Consider the following 18,296-nt stretch of genomic DNA (forward strand, 5'->3'; position numbering starts at 1 on the left):
TAAGGGCTGGCCGCTTGTGTCAGGGCTGGGCCCAGCCTTGCCGTTTTCCCCATGGGGGTGGGCTGAGCCGGCTTTCCCTGATGGCCTGTCCTCCCCCTGGGGGCCACAAGGAGAGCGGAGCGGGGCATTAGAGCCCTGGTGAGTCATGATGGTGTAAGTATGGGCACAAGGAATGACAACACTTGGGGACTAGTGCTACTGAGGATGAGGAGGGTGACAAATCATAAAATGAGAACAATTTGATGGGGGGTAGGGGGCACAAATTAAATGGGATAAAATAATTATGATGATGTGTTGCGTAATTAATAATTGATGACATTTTTAAAACATGTATTTTTGATCAGTTCCTATTAAGACAGGTGGGATGTTCCATTCAGACAGCCACAATGCCCACCACTGTGAGTGCCAAGTATTACCAACAGTAACACACACCACAACACCACCAACTACTTTCTACTACGTAAAGCCAAACTACTGCCCATGAAGTGGGAAACAGCCTGTTTAGAAAGATAAACAAACCCAAACCGCAATCTACTTCCACCAACTAAGTCCTTTGCAGGTGTTCAGAGGGAGTTTTTGAGGTTCTGAGACCCAGCAAATGCTCTGCGAGGCTGGGCTACTATCACCTGGCCACTGGGTTTGTTACGGAGGAAAGAGAACCAGTAAACCAGAGAGAAAAGTTGATGATGCATTCGGCCACAGGCAGACCACAATGATGGAACATTAGGAACTTCGAGAGTGTGACGAGGCTCTCGGCTCCACAGCAACAGAGCACATGAACACAGTCACGCACAGCCCCAAACGCTGCCAGAGACACACATCATACACCTGCGCACATCTTAAACACATTGCAAACAGACATGGGTGGTCGAAGACAGCGAGAGAGACACTTAGTAGCGTGACATCATCAACCAGGAAGTGGAGACATTCGGTGGGTTATGGAACATTCCAGAGCAAGAAGAAAATGGGAAATAAGAAGCTGGAGGAGATCTTACTGTTGCTGGTTGGTTTCTGCTTGTCGAGGGGACTACTACCTTCTGTTTGTCTGCTGAACAAAGGAAAGAGAGCACATGTAGAGATACAGATGCAAAAATGATAACAACTGAGACAGCAATACAAGCATTAGGTTGTAGTTCAGTATTTCATCAATGAGAGACAGCAGGTTGCATTTGTTATTGACGGCGACTGCAGGTGTGTGTGTTCCTTACCTTTTCCAGGAGTGTGTTCTGCTATATCTAGCACCACTCGAAGCCCATCCAGGTTGGATATAGGAAGACCTAGATCTAATGGCTCCAACTCCCCACTCTGCATTGCACAAACACGCACACACACACACACACACACACACACGTGATATGAGTTTGACGTCATTACATACACTGCCTGTCTGTCTATTTCCTTCTGTCTATCTACAGGCAGCCAGAATAAGGGGGTACTTACAATGCGTGCCACCAATTCAGAGAGGTGCAGGCCATATTTGGCCACCACAGGCCTGAGGACCTCAGTCACTGGCTTGGTGGGCTTTGCTTTTAGGCCCACCGAACGGTTAATAGGGACCAAGTCCAGTCTGGAAAAGAGGAAAACAGAACTCAAGTTTTCTGTAGGATAAGTGGACATCGTGGTTTTACTCTTCGTATTGGTTTGAAATGTCTGAAAGCGCATGGTGATTACTGCTTGTTACTGTACCTGAAGAGAGTGCGTTTTTCTAGTCGGAGGTCTCGAGAGCACAACGTCATACAGTCTTGGTCCAAAACAAGTGGCTGAGAGAGTGAGACAGAGGAATAGAGGGTCATCATGAAAGATGTCCAGCTAGTTGCCCAACCCTAACGTGTGATCACTGACAAGATAAACATGTGACATTTACTGCTCTCTGACCCCCTGACTTCTTTCTGGGTAATTTAATCATCATTCATTAAAGCTGTGTGCAGAACTCGACAAGAAGCTGAAAATCAAACACATATTGACATATTGCGACAGTATAAAGTTGATATGGCTAACATGTTATCAAACTATTGCCTGTTTGAGCAGTGAAACTGAACCAAAACAGTAAAGTTGTGGGCCATAAAACCAAAACGATGAGCTGAGTCAGAGTCAGATGATTAAGTCTGTGGGTTTATCACTTCATCACTATTGTGACCTATTGTTTACATAGAAATATTGACTAGTCCTGCTTTAACATACTTTTTAGGTAACAACCAAACCAGACTTCAGTTTGTTTGCTTAATTTGTGGTGTGACTTGTTGTGGTTGTTGATAATTGGTATGAGAGCTTTGAAGCCCAAAAGGTAAAAGGTATTTAGGACATCCACTTGTGGTGTACCTTCTCTCCTCCGACCAGGAAGAGGTCTATAGCTGCCAGGTTGATGCACAGCTTCTCGCAGAGGCCCAGCAGCAGGTCCCTGATGGACACGCCGGCCCTCAGTGGAACAGAGCAACATGAGCCGTCTGGCAAGCTTATGTTACACTGCCTCAAGGGGGCGCTGCCCCCTCCACGCTCTGTTGACACTGATACTGCACCACGAGAAACATCAGCCTGAAGGAAGAAAACAAAGACAGATTGGGGAGGGGCAGAGGAGACAGTGAGAGGAAGGTTTAAAAAAATAACAGAGGAAAAACAGACAGTATTTCAGTATTGTCAGAGTTTTTGTTTGAATTACTTTTAATGCAGATACATTGAGAGGAAGAGGGTAAATATAAATCTCCATGCTGAAATGTCTATGTGCCCATTAGTGTAATGTCTAAACTAATAGACTGACCTCATTCCTCCCCGACCCTGACGTTCCCAGCTCCAGACTGGCTCCTGAAGACAACGAACCCTGGGATTCACGTCGGCCATTGCTGCCAGAGAAATCTGAAAAATAATAATAATACACTCAAATCTTGACATCCAAATGAAAAAATAGCCCTCCAATTTGAATGTCTACAACTATCTCTTCCAATATGTGTTAAAAATTTGCATATGACCTTTAAAGAATCACTGTTTAGTGATCTGTGCTCTTGAACCAGCAACAATTTGTAATTGTTTTTTTTGTTGTTGTTAGGACTGAAACTCTTTAACTGAAGGAACTCATACAATGCTCAAAACTACTGACTGTAGTTGAAGTCGGCCAGCTCTCGTTTCTTCGGGCCCTTTCCAAAGCTTCTGTTGCGGGACCAGGAGAAGAACATGCCTTTCCTCCGGTCTCCTGAATCATCCCGGCTGTCTTCATTTAAAGATCTGCCTGACTTGCTCTTTTTGTCCTCCTATAAGAGATAAACAAAATAAATGAAGAGGGGTAGACACCGTTGTGCGAACTGTATGTTCTACTACATAACAAAACCCAGAATCCTTCCAGCTCTTAAAAATAATTAGGATTATTTATAACATTAAATTTACAGAAGTGTAAAAATATTGTATTTTCCCAAATCTATTTCCCAATTTCCCAATGTTTTTGTGTATCAACACTCTGTGACAAGACACAGTCAAGAGGAAGTGTGTGTGGAGGCTTTCTGTTGCATTACCTTCTTGGGTGTGGAGAGGTTGGAGCGGTCGGAGCCGGTGGTGCTGTGTTTGGAGGTGGGACTGCTGGGGATGTGGTAAGGGTCAGGCAGGGGCCTCCCCTCCACCTCCGCCAGCATACACTCCTGGTACAGCAGAGACTTGAGGAACCGTGTGTAGCTGTCGAACTTCATCAGGTTGAAGATCTAAAGGGGTGAAAAGGAAGGAAAGAAGTAATCAGTGGGCAACAGAAAATGCAGGAAGGAGTGCACAAGCACACAGAAAAAGGTAGAAAAAGGCATAACAAGACAGGATAGGGGATGTAAGTCAATGGCAAAAGGATTGAAGAAAGGAAGGACAAACTTAAGAAAGACAAAGAAAAGAAAGAAGAGAGAATGAGAGGAGGAAGGGAAAAGGGAAGATGATTAGAGAGGATTAAGGAAGGTAAACTTAAGACTAACAGTGGGACAGATTGAAAAAATGATGTTTACAGATGTTGAAAGCACATGGGAAAAAGGTCAATTTCAAAGTAAAAGTCTAATATCCCACCAGCAGCCCCTTGACTTTGTTCATGTTCACATGGATACAAATGATTTTTTGGAGACATTCATCAAATCAAACATTCATCCACAGAATGGTGCTAAAGGACAAAGCCGTGGAGTTATAAACATCAAACAGTCTGTCCTCTGGGAAGCATTCATGTGCCCCGTAAACTGCATAGCAATCCGCCTGTTGGATTTTGATATTTCTTGTGTAAAAGCGGGGCAGAAAATATTAAGAAGTCAATATATATGTGTGTATGTGTGAGTCCACATGTGTGTTTCAGTATGACCCAAAATCTTTATTCTTTAATGGAGCCACGAGATCTTGAAGAACCCAGGGGTATTAGTGGAAAAGCTCATCTCAGGCTTTGATGTGTGTGTGTCTTTGGGAGAATATGTGTGCATGTTTGATGTGTAAAAATATAGAAGGTGATAGTGAGGAGGATATCCTTCTAGCCTTGTGACTCTTATCACAGTTTGAACATCTGAGCTCAGCTGCTGAAATCAATAGAGCTTTTCAGCAACTTTGCCCCCTCCACGACATGCACATCTAAGAAGCCATTCACATCCACGATGCTAGACAGCAGGCGGAGATGAATAGTTGACCTTATGTTGAGTGAGCACCCAGTGCAGTAATACTAGTGCATTTTCAATAGGGGTCTGTTTTGATTCAGTTTTATGAGTAATAATACATTTGTCCTTCAGGGAAAGCCTCTTTTCACTTCCCCCTCACGAGGGAGGTCAGAGGTCAGTGTCATCTAAGCACAGCTTCTGGGGCCGATGCTTTCTGTTTGACAGATCACCTTAATCAGCTTGAGATTTCAATAAATAGTCTGTGTTTGGTGCATACGCTACCTGCAGTTGCTGCTCCTTGAACATGTCGGGTCGGGGGGCGTTGAGTATGTCGTCAGCGAGCTGAGCTTGACTGTCAATGTTGACCGGTGTTGTGGCTTTACTGGACAGGAAGCTGTTGTAGATCTCCCTGGCACGCTGAGAGAGCTGGAGAGAGAAAGAGAAGGTGAGGAATGAAGAGAGCTTATAACACATAAACGTTCCCTCTTTATTGCTAGAGGGGTGTAAATGGATGCATGTGTGTGTCTGTTACCTGCTTTTTGTCATTCTCAGGGACGTGGCTGAAGAACTCACAAGCCTGCCAGAACAGGATATTCTCCTCACTGAACTCTTTCTTTAGGAACTCCTGCAGCACAAGAATAAAGAGTGGATCAAAAATCAGGCAAACTAGTATACACACTAAGTCAGAAGACAGAAGTGTCTTCACAATAATACAGCGGCAGATGCTTACGGCCACTACAGATATCACACAAATAAAAACACAATGAATCTAATTTGTCAAATAACAAGTGGTCGGCCTGACATGACCAGACAAATTATATGACCACAGCATACAATTCATACAAGGTCTTAGCTGATTTAGCTTTTGACTTTGCAACATTAGAAAGCTTTACTGAGGAAACATCTGTTACGTGAATGTGCTGGCCAACAACAGTCATGTGCTGTTACAGTACCGAGAAGTAGCGGACTCCCACGGGGTCCTGCAGCAGTCTCTCAAAGCAGACAGCCCAGCTGGCCACTCTCCTCTCAGTGTGGCGCCGGTGGCTCTGAACGCTAGGCAGGCTGGCATTGCTGTTCAGACTGTTGTCGCTGCTGCAGCCCTGCAGCTCCACGTTGTTAAGTTCTGTTCAAACACACACACACACACACACACACACACACACACACACACACACACACACACACACACACACACACACACACACACACACAAATACACCACAACATTAAATAATTGTAGTGGTAGTGACTTCAGAAGGGCTGAGAATCTATAAAACTATCTTGTATCTTTGATTTCCATGTCTTTTTGTTTATAGTTGTAATCATTGCATGGTATGGTCTTGGTTGGTACTTTTCCTATTCTTGCCACAATGCACTCTCTAGTAGCTGCCAACATCCCTGCTGAAACCGTTCAAAGTGTGTTAACAACATGCTCCACTGCACACGTTATCTTTGTGTATTACTTGTTTAACAGTGTAGTTGGTTTAATCTTGAACAACTCCCAACAGTGTTAAACTATTTGCCTAACCTCTTGAACACTGTAGCTACTCTTTTGTACTGTGTGTACTCTCAATCAAAAATAAGTTTTATTATCTAACATTCCAAGTACGGAGTTTTGTACACAGATGCTTAATCGTTCCAGTGCATTTAAGATTTGATTATTTTTCTCACCACTAGACCTCAGTACATCTATGTTCCTAATGTTAGACAGACGTGCAAAGAAAGGCACAGAGAGAAGCTGAGAATAACGGAGCTTCAGGCCTGATGAACTGAAAATGGGCCACTGAGTTGAGATAAAACAAAACAGAACAACAGCCAGAGGGAAAGCATCACCGGTCAGGTGCCCCAGACCCCTCAAATCCTGTAAATAAACTGAAAAACCAGCATGCCGCCCACAGTCCTGTGTGATTTTAAACTTGGAAACTTGGCTATTAATGGATCATTCCACTATGATTTCCGCTTTTGCACATTTTTCACCTGTTTAATATTGTCAATGACAGTCTTTAATGGCAATCTATTGCTGTGAATGAGAGACAAACATCAATCCTTAACCTCTTATCCTGTTCAGCGTCACAGGGGCTAGACACCCTGGACAGATCACCAGTCTATCACACAGACAGGTCAACACCATAATAAAAGGAGTCTCAGACACCATTTCATATTAATGCACATTTTGTGAAAAACACAAAAGTTGAGACATGAGATATTATGTTACTTGTGTTACTGTGTTTTCGCTTCTCTAATTCCCACATTTTCCTCTTCAAAATAAAAATTCAATTAACAGAGAATGACCTCTCCTGTCTTTCACCACTCATCCAAGCCAACAGACAAACCAAACAAGTCAAATGTAAGTATAGGCTGCAAAATAAAATCTAAATGTAATAAATAATAAATTTCATTAATGAAATGAAATGGAAATATACGAAAGTACGAGGCCTTGACAACACAGGGGCTCATCAAAAGGTGATGTCTGATTCTGTGAACCAGTAAGGATGCTGCAATATTTGAATCAAAATGTGACGACAATTGTGGGGTTGTTCGCTGACTGTCAATCAAATCTGATCAAATCACACCCACACAGTCCTGAAAAAGCCGTTTTGAGGGTTAAACTAAATTATTAGCGTGTTGCTTATTTAATGCTGAATATTTAGTGTCATAGAGAAATGCCAAGTTTTCAGGGGTTTTAAGTGAAATTACTGAATAATGTAGTACATTTTGATATCTACATTTCACAAAGGGGACATTTAGCTAAACATGCAAAAAGGAAATTGGCTGTTTAGAGAGCTATTACTGTGAAAATGCCCAGCAGAGCTCAGTGAGCAAAGTTAGACTTCCATAATAGCAGACCACAAAAATATAATGAGAAGAAAAATAAGTACTTTCCTATCAAAGAATTCTGCCCCACAACTAACTCTGTATTCTCTTTAACACCAACATTCAAGTCACTTTTATCTTGTATGAAGATGGAGAAAAGAAACAGCTGAGCAAAGGTACAACCCTTAATCATCACACCATAGCAACAACATATTTAAACACAACAGCTGCCCTAACACATTCTTACACTCTGTAGTTTGTAGCTACAAAACCATCCATTTAACAAAACATCTACATCTTGTGATCACGGGGATTCCTGTTAAACTTTGCAATCCATAAAACCATTTCAGTGACTATACTAAAGTTAAACTAACACTCAACATCAAAGGATCTGATGCAGGTCACTATGTTTGATTTATTGCTCCTTTATGCCTAAAATCTATATTTTCTTCAGTTGGAAAACAAGCATTTGTAGCACCAGCTGTATCCTCACCTGGGTAGAGCTGGTAGGAGCCTGTGTGGTGCCATCGGGGCAGATAGCGACTCCTGAGGGGTAACCAAGCCCCTCCATCCATACTCACCCTAACAGGGCCCCTCGCAAACTCAAGCACACCAGGTTGAACACACAGTCCGAGACTGGGCACACACACACACAAACACAGCTGAATACATCACAGGAAAGAAGCGACGAGAGAGAGAGAGAAAGAGAGAGAGAGAGAGAGAGAGAGAGAGAGAGAGAGGCTGTTGGTGGTGAGCAACCTGGCTGACAACCAGAGAGACCACAGAGAGAGTCAGGTCACACAGCACGCACACGCACCTGCATGCACATCCTCTCTCTCTCTCTCTCTCTCTCTCTCTCTCTCTCTCTCTCTCTCACACACACACACACACACCTTCCAGGTAGGTAAGTGATACAAGCACACACAGACCTTAAGACGATGAATAATTCAGAGCACAGGGAGGAGGGAACTAAAAACGCCAGAGTACACGCACATACATGTGCACACAGGCACACACACACACAAACAAAAACTGCAGTATTGATGAGCGGCTTGTTAAAGGAAGGCCACTACTGAGACTAATGAGGCCTGCAGCCCCCCACACAGCTACACACACACACAAACACACACGAACTGACAGATGCAAAGAACAAGGAAGAATATCTGACCACCTACTCCTGCCTGGACTTGTCTGACATTTCAAAATAAATCAAAATTTGTGAGATTGGTTCGCCATAAGCACAATACAAAATTCAATATAACACAGCTATAGGCCTTAAATAACCAATCTGCAAGTACAGTCTATTATTATTAATGTATTCAACAGAGTCATAGAGTGACATTCAGGGGCATATTCACACAAAAAATGCATATATTCATGGTACAATACCACACCGGAGAACACTGGAGAGAAAGTTCAGAGGATGTATATTGAAATTCAAAATAAGGCAAATAAGATAAATAAGTTGAAGATAGATTTTCCTAAATGTTTCACCTATATTTTTTTTATAAGTTTTCTGATGTCACAATAACATTAACAAGAGGTTTCTACACTGGACAAATTATCATGTAAAACATCCAGTGACTGACTTCATTAATTGTGTAAAAGTGTCTAAAAACGTCTATGAAACGGAGTTGTATCAAACATGAAAATGTACCATGCAGTTGTATCATTGCTGGCGTACAGGAAACGGCAATACCTGAGTCAAAAGCAGCCATGTGAGAGTGTTCAATTCAAATGGCACAGTAATTAATGGCAGCAGGCAGTGGTGAAAAAGTAACAACACCACAGTGTGAAAATACTATATTATAAAACTATTGCAAGTCTACTACAAGTCCTGCATTCAAAATCTTACTTAAGTAGGGTGGTCAAATAAATGTGGTAGAGTAAAAAGGACAACATTTCCATCAGAAATGTAGTGGATTAGAACTACAAAACAAAAATAATTTTAATGAATAATCTCTACTGCTGCTGTTTGAATATATAGTTGAATTTGATGGTGAATTCTGTGGAAGCATTAGTGCTCAAGATAAAACTACAGCGACACCAGGCACTGCCAGGTAACTGTTTGTAAGAATCACTATCTCATCCTAGTGTTGCTCTTTTCATCTTTGATTATTAGAGCTAAAACCCGGAACATCTCTCATCACGTTGTGTTTGACTTCTGCGTCTCACTCTTGAGCATATTATAGAAACTTTCTCACAGAATTGTCAGGTTAGTTGTGCAGGACACCTTTCCCTACGAAGATAACATTCACAATTTAATCTTCACAGAGTTAATGAGTTTCTCGACTCGATAACTGTGTGACGTGTGCAGAACAAACTGTCAAACTAGAATCCCTTTCCTTAATGTTTACTTGTTAGGTTATCTCAGCATGATGTAACAATAAACAAAGCAATAACAAAACAGCAATATGTTTTCATCTTCAATAAAGACTGACACATCAAGCGAGTTGCTTTCTGTACACACAGTTACACTCCATTGGCTATTTCCTGGTGAAAGAGATCTATACTCCTACTTTAGTTTGAATAACTGGGAGCGACCACCAAACATTTTCCCTAGTCCCTCTGCCGTCATGCTTCCCACATCACATGCACATGCATGTGCAGGGTGAGCATGCTTTCTCCTTCACTCACCTACAGCACATCCTCTCTCTTCCAGAGACACGTGGTGTGAAGTGGCCATAAACACTTCTACACTCGAGCTGATTGTAAACATGTCTGCCATGGACTCTACACCCCTTTTGTCTTGTTTCTCACCTTCTCCTCCTTCACCTCCTTTTATCTCCCATCTGCCATAAATAGTGTCTTTCATGTGCCTTTGTGAGGCGTTAAAGCACCATTAGAAGTCTCCTAAATTGGAAACCTTTCGTTATTGTTGGCACATGCTAATTGCTCACGACACCAACAGTTTACCTCAAATGGGGTCGAGTACAATACAACGCGAGACGACGAAAGAACACAAAATCAATACATACAACAATACTAATTAAAACTACAGAACCATCAGAATACAATATAATATAGATATTTAGTTATAATCAACCTTGTTTTGCATTTTGGTAATGAACTCTCAGATATCAAACTATTGCTTTCAATTCAAATCATCCCAATACTGTTTCACAAACACATACATTAGTAGACTAAGTGCAAAACCACACATTTAACCTTTTGCTGTGCAATCTAAATAGCACCATGTCTGTTTCTCATGATGTGCGTCCTATTCATAATTTGCCACAACAAGTTCCTGCTGTGTGGCTAATGTTTACAAATGTGGGACTATCTTTAGGTTACAGCCTGCCAGCCTCAGCAGAGCAGGCAGAGGTGGGGTAGAAGTTGAGCAGGTCAAACCAGACTGTCTGTATCCGTTTCTGTGAATGTAGTGAAAGCAGCCAGATTAATGAGGTGTCCACTATAATCATGGCTGTAACCCTGAACTTCAGAACAGGACAACTGGCCCAAACACAATGAGCCTTTTATATAATCCCATTAAATGCCACTTAAAATAGATCATAACAACTGGGGTATGTCAAACGTAAAAAAAATAGTAATAATAAGTAGAGAAAAAGAAGGTTAGTGATCGCGAGAAAGTCCTAGATTATATTGAGAATGTCATAAGACATATTTACTCACCTCCATCGGAGACTGCAGCGGACTGTAAAGAAGCAGAGAGAGACATAAATTAGGATATTCCCTCATCACACAGATGACACATATTCATACAAACTCACACACTACATGAGTGCCAAGGGGCAGCTGCCCAGGCACGCACTTTTGGCCACATGAAGACACAGACAGAGAAAGACTGTTTCTCACAGGACCTGACCCATTATCACACACACTTTCACATCATAACACAGTCAGGTTAGCGCCCACACTCATTGTCTTGTGTGTGGGTGGAATCATCTGTGAACTGGCTGTGCTTGCTCTGCAAGAAAACCTCCTCAGAGGGGTGGGGCTTATTGGGTGTGTGAGTATATGTGTGTGTATGTGCATGAGTGTATGTGCGTGTGTGTGTGTGTGTGTGTGTGTGTGTGTGTGTGTGTGTGTGTGTGTGTGTGTGTGTGTGTGTGTGTGTGTGTGTGTGTTTGTGTGTGTGAAGAGGGGAACTTTAGGCCTACCTGCCCCCGGTTTCACAGTGAAGTGTGATGTTTGCTTGCATCTCTCCCAATCACCAATTATAGATAGAGTTTAACATGCAGCAACATAAATCTGTATCTAATCTAATTTTCACCATATTTTTCACTCACACAGACACAGATATGTATACAGACACGTATTCAAACCAAACTTACTCGAGAGTCACATCCTATTTCCCTGACATAGACACAAAACAGCACACAGAAAAAACACACACAATGCAGTGATTTTTATCCCAGACATGCTGAGCTGGGATGAGATCATTGAACATAGACATCAGTAATGTAGCTAACTCTGGAGCATAGTTGAAAGGCTCTGTGACTCAGAGAGAGCAAAAGGGAAGGAACAGACAAAAGAGAGAAAGAAAGAGTTGGGGACAAGGCGAGAAAGGAGGGCTGAGCAGCAATTAGAGACAGAGCTGTTTGTCAAAGACAGAATACCAAACTAACATCAGCTCTCTGGATAAAAATCCTCACTGTCAACCTTCTCAGAGGCTTCTGATGCTGTTAATCTGACCACTTATCTTGCTAATCACAGGCTTTATGCTTACTCGTATGATGGAAGGCAGGCTATGGGGTAGCTACATGGGCAGATGTGCTGGTTCTATTTTCTGTGGTACATTTGTATTTGGAAATGAACTTTTAATGATCTCATCATTACGCAACAAACACAAAGTCTTCTGGACGACTTGATGTTTCTATAGGGTTATCTTATGGTCAGCAGTTAGTCATATTTCAACTTCATTTCTGAGAAATCAAGTAGTTTCTCCCTCAGTTTGAGATGTTAAATGACGATATAGTGACCATGATTCTGCCGGCAATTGCAAGGCAGAAAACCCCAACCAGCCATGAGCATAGGTTTTAGCATATGTGGAACATGTATGATATTATATCTAAAGCAAACGCATTTGCACAGGTGTTCATGATAGTGTCCCCACCCTGCCTTTACCCACAGGGTGAAAATACACTAATACACAGGGATCACAGCCACTACCTTGAGTAAAGAGTTATACATGGGGAACCAGTACATAGTTGAAGAAACTTACACTCAGAGAATTTACATTAACTTAAGTAACGTGGTTACAGTCAGCTTCCTGCAGTAACCTTATTACTTACACGTAATTACATACGTACCCACAACACCCAGTTTACACCCAGTGTACAAGTAAAACATTAGTGAAACCCACAAACCCATTTGTGCATGAAGAGTTGAGATAGGGAAAGTGTTGCTGTGACAACAGCATGCAGGATGAAAGAAAACTTTTACGAGTATGTCTTTGTGTTCAAAACAATGAAATGACTAAAGCTGAAATTGGCAATATAACAAAAATATAAGCTTCTAGCAGTTTAAATAAATCAATTTCCACTGCTGAATAGTTACATTCACACTGGTCTGGTTTCACACTGTGCCATCACTCCAAATGCTCAGACCTCCCCTCGAAAAAACTTCTAGAAGCAGCATCTTATATCATTCATCATATAAGATCCACTCTAGTTTCAAAAATATGCAAATTCTACAGTAACAAGATTTCCCACTGTAACCTAATTTCTTCCTGTAACTTCAGTCAGTTTTCAAACTTACTTTGAACCGTTTTCATATGAACTATTCTTAAAAACTTATATTCAATCCGTAATAAAATTGCTGCATACACAAGTCCTCCAATATCCTGACTCAGATTCAATACACCTTTAAACTAATCAAATCTAATGAAGTTGACCCCATGGTGCAGCATACTGTATGTGCTGGTTTGATTCATGTGCATCTTGGCCATTTCCTCACTAGAGCCAGGCTGTCCTGGCCAGATGGCACAGCCAGCATAATCACTGGGATTAGCTATTTCAGACCGTCCTTGGAAGACTAGAAGTTGGCACCGGCGCGTGAAAAGAGATTTGATGTGACTTTATAGCAGTTGATTGTGGTCGAACCACCACGGAGGACAAGAGAAAATGACAGAGGCAGAAACCTCACCAGTGGAAACACGTTACCTGATCCTCACTCTGATTAGAGTCCCACATCTCGCACATTTCAACAGCGTGTATTCTGTCTCTAATGTGAGTGTGTGTGTATTTTATATGGGTGTAGCCTATGTATGCATGTGGTCGACATCTGTTAGAGATGTCTTTTGTATGTTGGGTGCATTCTTTTGCCTTTGTGAATGTGTGTGTGTGTTCACCCCCCATCCCCATTCAGCTCTGGTGTGATCACTTCCAGACGTACTTTGTGGTGGAGTGGTTTGGCCCCTGGTTGAGGCCCCAAGTCCCCTCTGCTCTCTTTTCCTCCCCGCTCTCCTCTATAACTCCCTTCTTTTGTTTGTTCTTTTCCTCCTATCCAGTCATCCCTCTCTTTCTTCCTCTTTCCCCCATTACCACCTCTCTTATTCCACTCTTCCTTCAAGTCATTCTCTTCTTCACTCGCTTCCTCGGTCATTCCAGTGGTGTTCCCCCTCCTCTCCTGGCAGATCCTGGTCATTCCTGACAGCCAACAGGGGATGAGTGGGGTTTTCCAGACTTTCCCTCCTCAAGCTTCTCTCCCTAGTCCCTATCCACAGAGGAGCATGCAGCTGGAAAATGTAACAGTCTTGATAATAGAGAACCATAACATCAGATATATCCCCCACAGTATGTAACAAAGAAGTCCTGCCATTTCATGGACCCCGTGTGCACTACTTTTAGCCTCCATTGCTTTCCAACTTAGTGAGCACTACATTCCCTCAGTGTTACTGGCATACTGGAATTTACTGATATGTCATAGCCCCAATACTGTCTGTGGTTATTGTTCACAGATATTAATGGGGCTTTTATGTCCCCTTCACACGGTAAATGTACTGATAAGATCAGCAGAAAAAAGTGACACAGCAACACATGACTGATGGTCATGATTATGGTTTCCACATTTGCGGAGGTTTTTGTTAGAGGAAAAAAAAAAAAACGTTCCAAGCAAACCTCAGAATGTGTGTGTGGTTATGCATTTTGTGAATTCAAACGGAGCTGTAGCTAATGGTTTCTTCTTAACAATTAACATGTCAACACATTATTCGTTTGCCATTTAAACTGTCTCAGACAGTGTCAGTTATGATGTTGCATGATTGCCTTTGCTAAGAATATTTTTATTACATTTGTACAGGCTTGCCAAATTGGTGTTGATTTTTAGGGCAGACACAAAACAAAAGACATCGACTTGAATAAAATCCTGCACTTTCAAAGTACAATCAGTCAGCAATGAAGTAGAATAGCAGTTTGGTCCTCTGATAAGTAACAGCTGGAAAGATGTAATGATGCTGGCGTACTACTAACTTCAGTTAGATACTTGGCTGTCTATCACGCTGATGTGCATCAAAATACCTGACTGGGATGTTTTTCACTGTCACTGCAGGGCTCTGCCATTTCAGGTTATCCCAACAAAATTAACAAAGTCAAACAAGCACCACATTATTTAGTTTCACTTTACTGTGTTTTAATACCTTATCTACAATGACTGTCCTGCTGTTGTATGCCTCCACCAACCAGTCAAGTTGCAGTTTACATCCATGTCTGACTCACATAATATATTTAATGAACAAACTACAACGGAATTTAATAAAATAATAAAAAGTGTATTTTTGGGTGAAATGGAAGTTATCACTATATTGACATGGATGATTCCAGCAAATCATTTCCAGCAAGAAACCTGCTGTCTTCATTTAGAGACTATTTTTATAGAGAAGTACAGAGGAATGATAAAGAGTTTCATCACATGGTGCAACGACGATCACCTGAAGCTCAATATCAGCAAAACCAATGAGCTTGTGGTGGACTACCAGAGGAACAGGAGGCCCCCTGTCCTGATTGTTATTCAGAGAGAAGAAGTGGAGAGGGTGGACTCCTTGGTACCAAGTACCAATCAATACAAATTTCCAGGACATTGTGGACACAGTGAAAAAGAAACATTTTTAGCTTCTCGTTGTCCAGGTTGTAAACTTTGGTAATGCGGCCTACCGTTACCGTCACCTGTATTCTCTCACCTAATTTTACCATCCTGTTCTCATCAACAAAAATGATATCCGGCTTGCCGTCTACCGTCTGCCTGAATCCATGTGAATGCTGCATGAACGTATGAATTCTTGAGTTATGGCCAAAAACATGTTTTGTGAGGTCACATTGACCTTTGACCACCAAATTCTAATCAGGTCATCTTTGAATCCAAGTGGACGCTTGTGCCAAATTTGAGGAAATTACTGACAAAAACAACTCAGACAACATATTGGCGGATATTCTTTTTTAAAAATACACATAACAGAAACCAACATTTTTGACAAGGATCCCTTTTGAATTGTGACCAAAAAGAAACTGTGTCTGTATTCTCTACACCAGCCCACCTGATTTATCGGTCCAGCTCTAATGCAGTTCCTAAATAGAATACTACTGAATTAACATCAGTGCCAAAAAACTTCACTGGAAATATGACTGCAAGTAACAATTATTTTTAGGTATCGATTCATCCGTTGATTAATAGTTTTGTCCATAAAATACTGAAAAATCTCCATTATAATTTCCTAAATCCCAAGATGTCACCTTCAAATAGTTTATTCTCTACAAGCAATAGTCCAAAACCCGAGAGATTCATTTTTCAACTATAAGAATTCTGCAAATCCTCATTTGTACAGCTGGAACCATGAAATCTTTAATAATGCCAAATCTTATCTGATGCTCTGCTAGTCCGGTTTTAGATCTTGGGATTCACAAAAATAAAATAAAGTCTGTGAAGAACTTCATAAGAATATTTGCTATTCTGAGAAGTCTTCTACTCTCACAGCAACTTCAACAAAAGAGAAGATGGCTGAATCACATGTCTTCCCAACACACATTGGGAACACACACTGCTCTGAAACAAACATCCAGGCCTCTTTTTCATTCCTAGTCCACCGCAGCCGGTGCACGTGGCTCATCAGGGTCTCTAGATTTACAGAACAAGATGCAACTGATGGGGTTGTCAGTGGGAACTTGGTGTTGTATTCCATAATGACTTTGTTGATCAATAGCGATAAAATGACCCGTCGGATGATGTGCGGTTTAAAAATATGTTTTTTTTGCCTACAGGTCACAACATGTTTGTACACCTTCATCCCTGGCTTTCCACTCCCTGAACATAAAATGTCACCTTGTAGCAACATGCCTGGTTTGTTCATGTTGGGTTTGTGTGTGTGTATGAAGTGGTTGGCCACTGTGTGTACAGGTCCCAAGTGCTTTATTAGCTGTGACTAGAGGGAGAGGGGTGGCTTACATCATCTGTTATGAAGCATGGACGTCGGGTTCAAACTATGGCAACACACAGGGTACAATTTACAGCCGTTCATTCTCACTGTTATCATAATATTAATACTTTAAAAGCCATAAAAGACTCCTTAAACAATCTCAAGTTTCCAAAATGTTCCTTGTCTGTGTGTGTGCGTCTAGGTGGACGACGATTCCTGGAAAAAAACATTCTGTTTTATAGGATGAGACACAGAGCAGCCAGTAACACTTAACAGGGCGAATAAAAAATGTCTGTCTGTGGGAGAAACTGTCAGGGATAACATATGCACTCACACACACAAAGACAAGACTGTTTGTACCACAGGAACCTTATTCCTGGCTCCATCACCGGAGCTGCAACTGCCACCTTTGCTAAGGAATGAGATTCAACTCTTAAGTGTGTAAGTGAAAGATGACTGAATAGATTGAAATATGGAAGAACATCGAACATGTATTCAAAGTGTACTCTACTACTAACAGTGGCGGTACTCGTGGAGACCACACCTATAACTGAACAACTGACAGACATATGCTGTCCTTAAAAGGTGACTTAGAATTCACAACACAGATTTCCTGACTGCACGCACGCAAACACACCAGACACACACACTTCCAGCTGAGGAGGAAGCTGTTGCGCCAACAGTCCCAATGTGTGCGTGCCTGTGTGTTTACTTTTGAATATGAGGTGAATAGTGGCTGCCATTGAGGAGGCCAGAGTCACCCTGCCAGGATTGGCAACCATGAAACTGCTTGGCTTTAGCGTAGCTTAACTCAGAGAGGAAAGGATGAGGTGAACAAGCTGATTAGGTTCAAATTATCCATATATGAGTCAAATGAGGCTCCACAGGTGTGATGATTCCTTCCATGCAACCCTGAGATGAAGAAGACACGCTTGCACAAATCTGCACTTCCTGAATAAAAAATAGACTTTCAGGAAGATTTCCAAAAAGATAACTAGCTAAATCAATGAATAAACAAACGCACAACGATCAGCGAACTCAGTGTCAATGGACCCTATGTGTTCACCGTCTCAACGTCCCCACAAACATTTCAAAACATTTTTTTATTCCAAAGTGAAATCCTCTGTGACCGTCTCTGGAATTCAGGGATAAAGCCCTCAATCCCTTGTGATGCATTCAGGAATCAATATCCACTCTCTATGAAAGGAAGGAATGCAGATCATGTTTGTTTCCCTACAATAGAGCCACACAGGAGATGTGACTCAGAGGCTGAGCTGGTGATAAATGTCTGTTTTACTTGGCTCCCTGCCTTAAACGCACACAGGCAGAAGAGGGAACAAGATGTAAACACAATTCAATCTGATCAAATACCTCTGAAGGCTGAACACACTCACAGCTGCCAGTTGACACCCTAGATTGGGGGAAATTTCACGAGAAATGAGAAAGCTTAGTCAGCTCACCTTTCCATTGTCTTACAGCTGTTTTTTTCCCTCAGTTTCTTTAACACACACACACACACA

The 18,296-nt window shown here is 41.8% G+C and overlaps 1 protein-coding gene across 1 annotated transcript in view; it reads right to left on the bottom strand.

The window, feature by feature from the left end:
• Positions 1-3: 3 nt before the first annotated feature.
• Positions 4-18,296, bottom strand: part of LOC139307293 (regulator of G-protein signaling 12-like) — a gene marked incomplete at its 3' end in the record, with an annotated part of 37,403 nt that continues 19,110 nt past the window's right edge. Inside the window, exons 5-17 of the mRNA XM_070931115.1 lie at positions 11,040-11,061; positions 5,546-5,715; positions 5,125-5,217; positions 4,875-5,018; positions 3,501-3,683; positions 3,092-3,242; positions 2,756-2,850; positions 2,320-2,532; positions 1,687-1,760; positions 1,441-1,567; positions 1,209-1,305; positions 996-1,048; positions 4-96 (exon numbers count right to left, since the gene is read on the bottom strand). Of these exons, the coding sequence (XP_070787216.1) occupies positions 4-96; positions 996-1,048; positions 1,209-1,305; positions 1,441-1,567; positions 1,687-1,760; positions 2,320-2,532; positions 2,756-2,850; positions 3,092-3,242; positions 3,501-3,683; positions 4,875-5,018; positions 5,125-5,217; positions 5,546-5,715; positions 11,040-11,061 (1,515 nt within the window). The remainder of the gene's footprint in view (positions 97-995; positions 1,049-1,208; positions 1,306-1,440; positions 1,568-1,686; positions 1,761-2,319; positions 2,533-2,755; positions 2,851-3,091; positions 3,243-3,500; positions 3,684-4,874; positions 5,019-5,124; positions 5,218-5,545; positions 5,716-11,039; positions 11,062-18,296) is intronic.

The sequence above is a fragment of the Enoplosus armatus genome, unplaced genomic scaffold, assembly GCF_043641665.1.
Source record: "Enoplosus armatus isolate fEnoArm2 unplaced genomic scaffold, fEnoArm2.hap1 Scaffold_71, whole genome shotgun sequence".
Lineage (NCBI taxonomy): Eukaryota > Metazoa > Chordata > Actinopteri > Centrarchiformes > Enoplosidae > Enoplosus > Enoplosus armatus.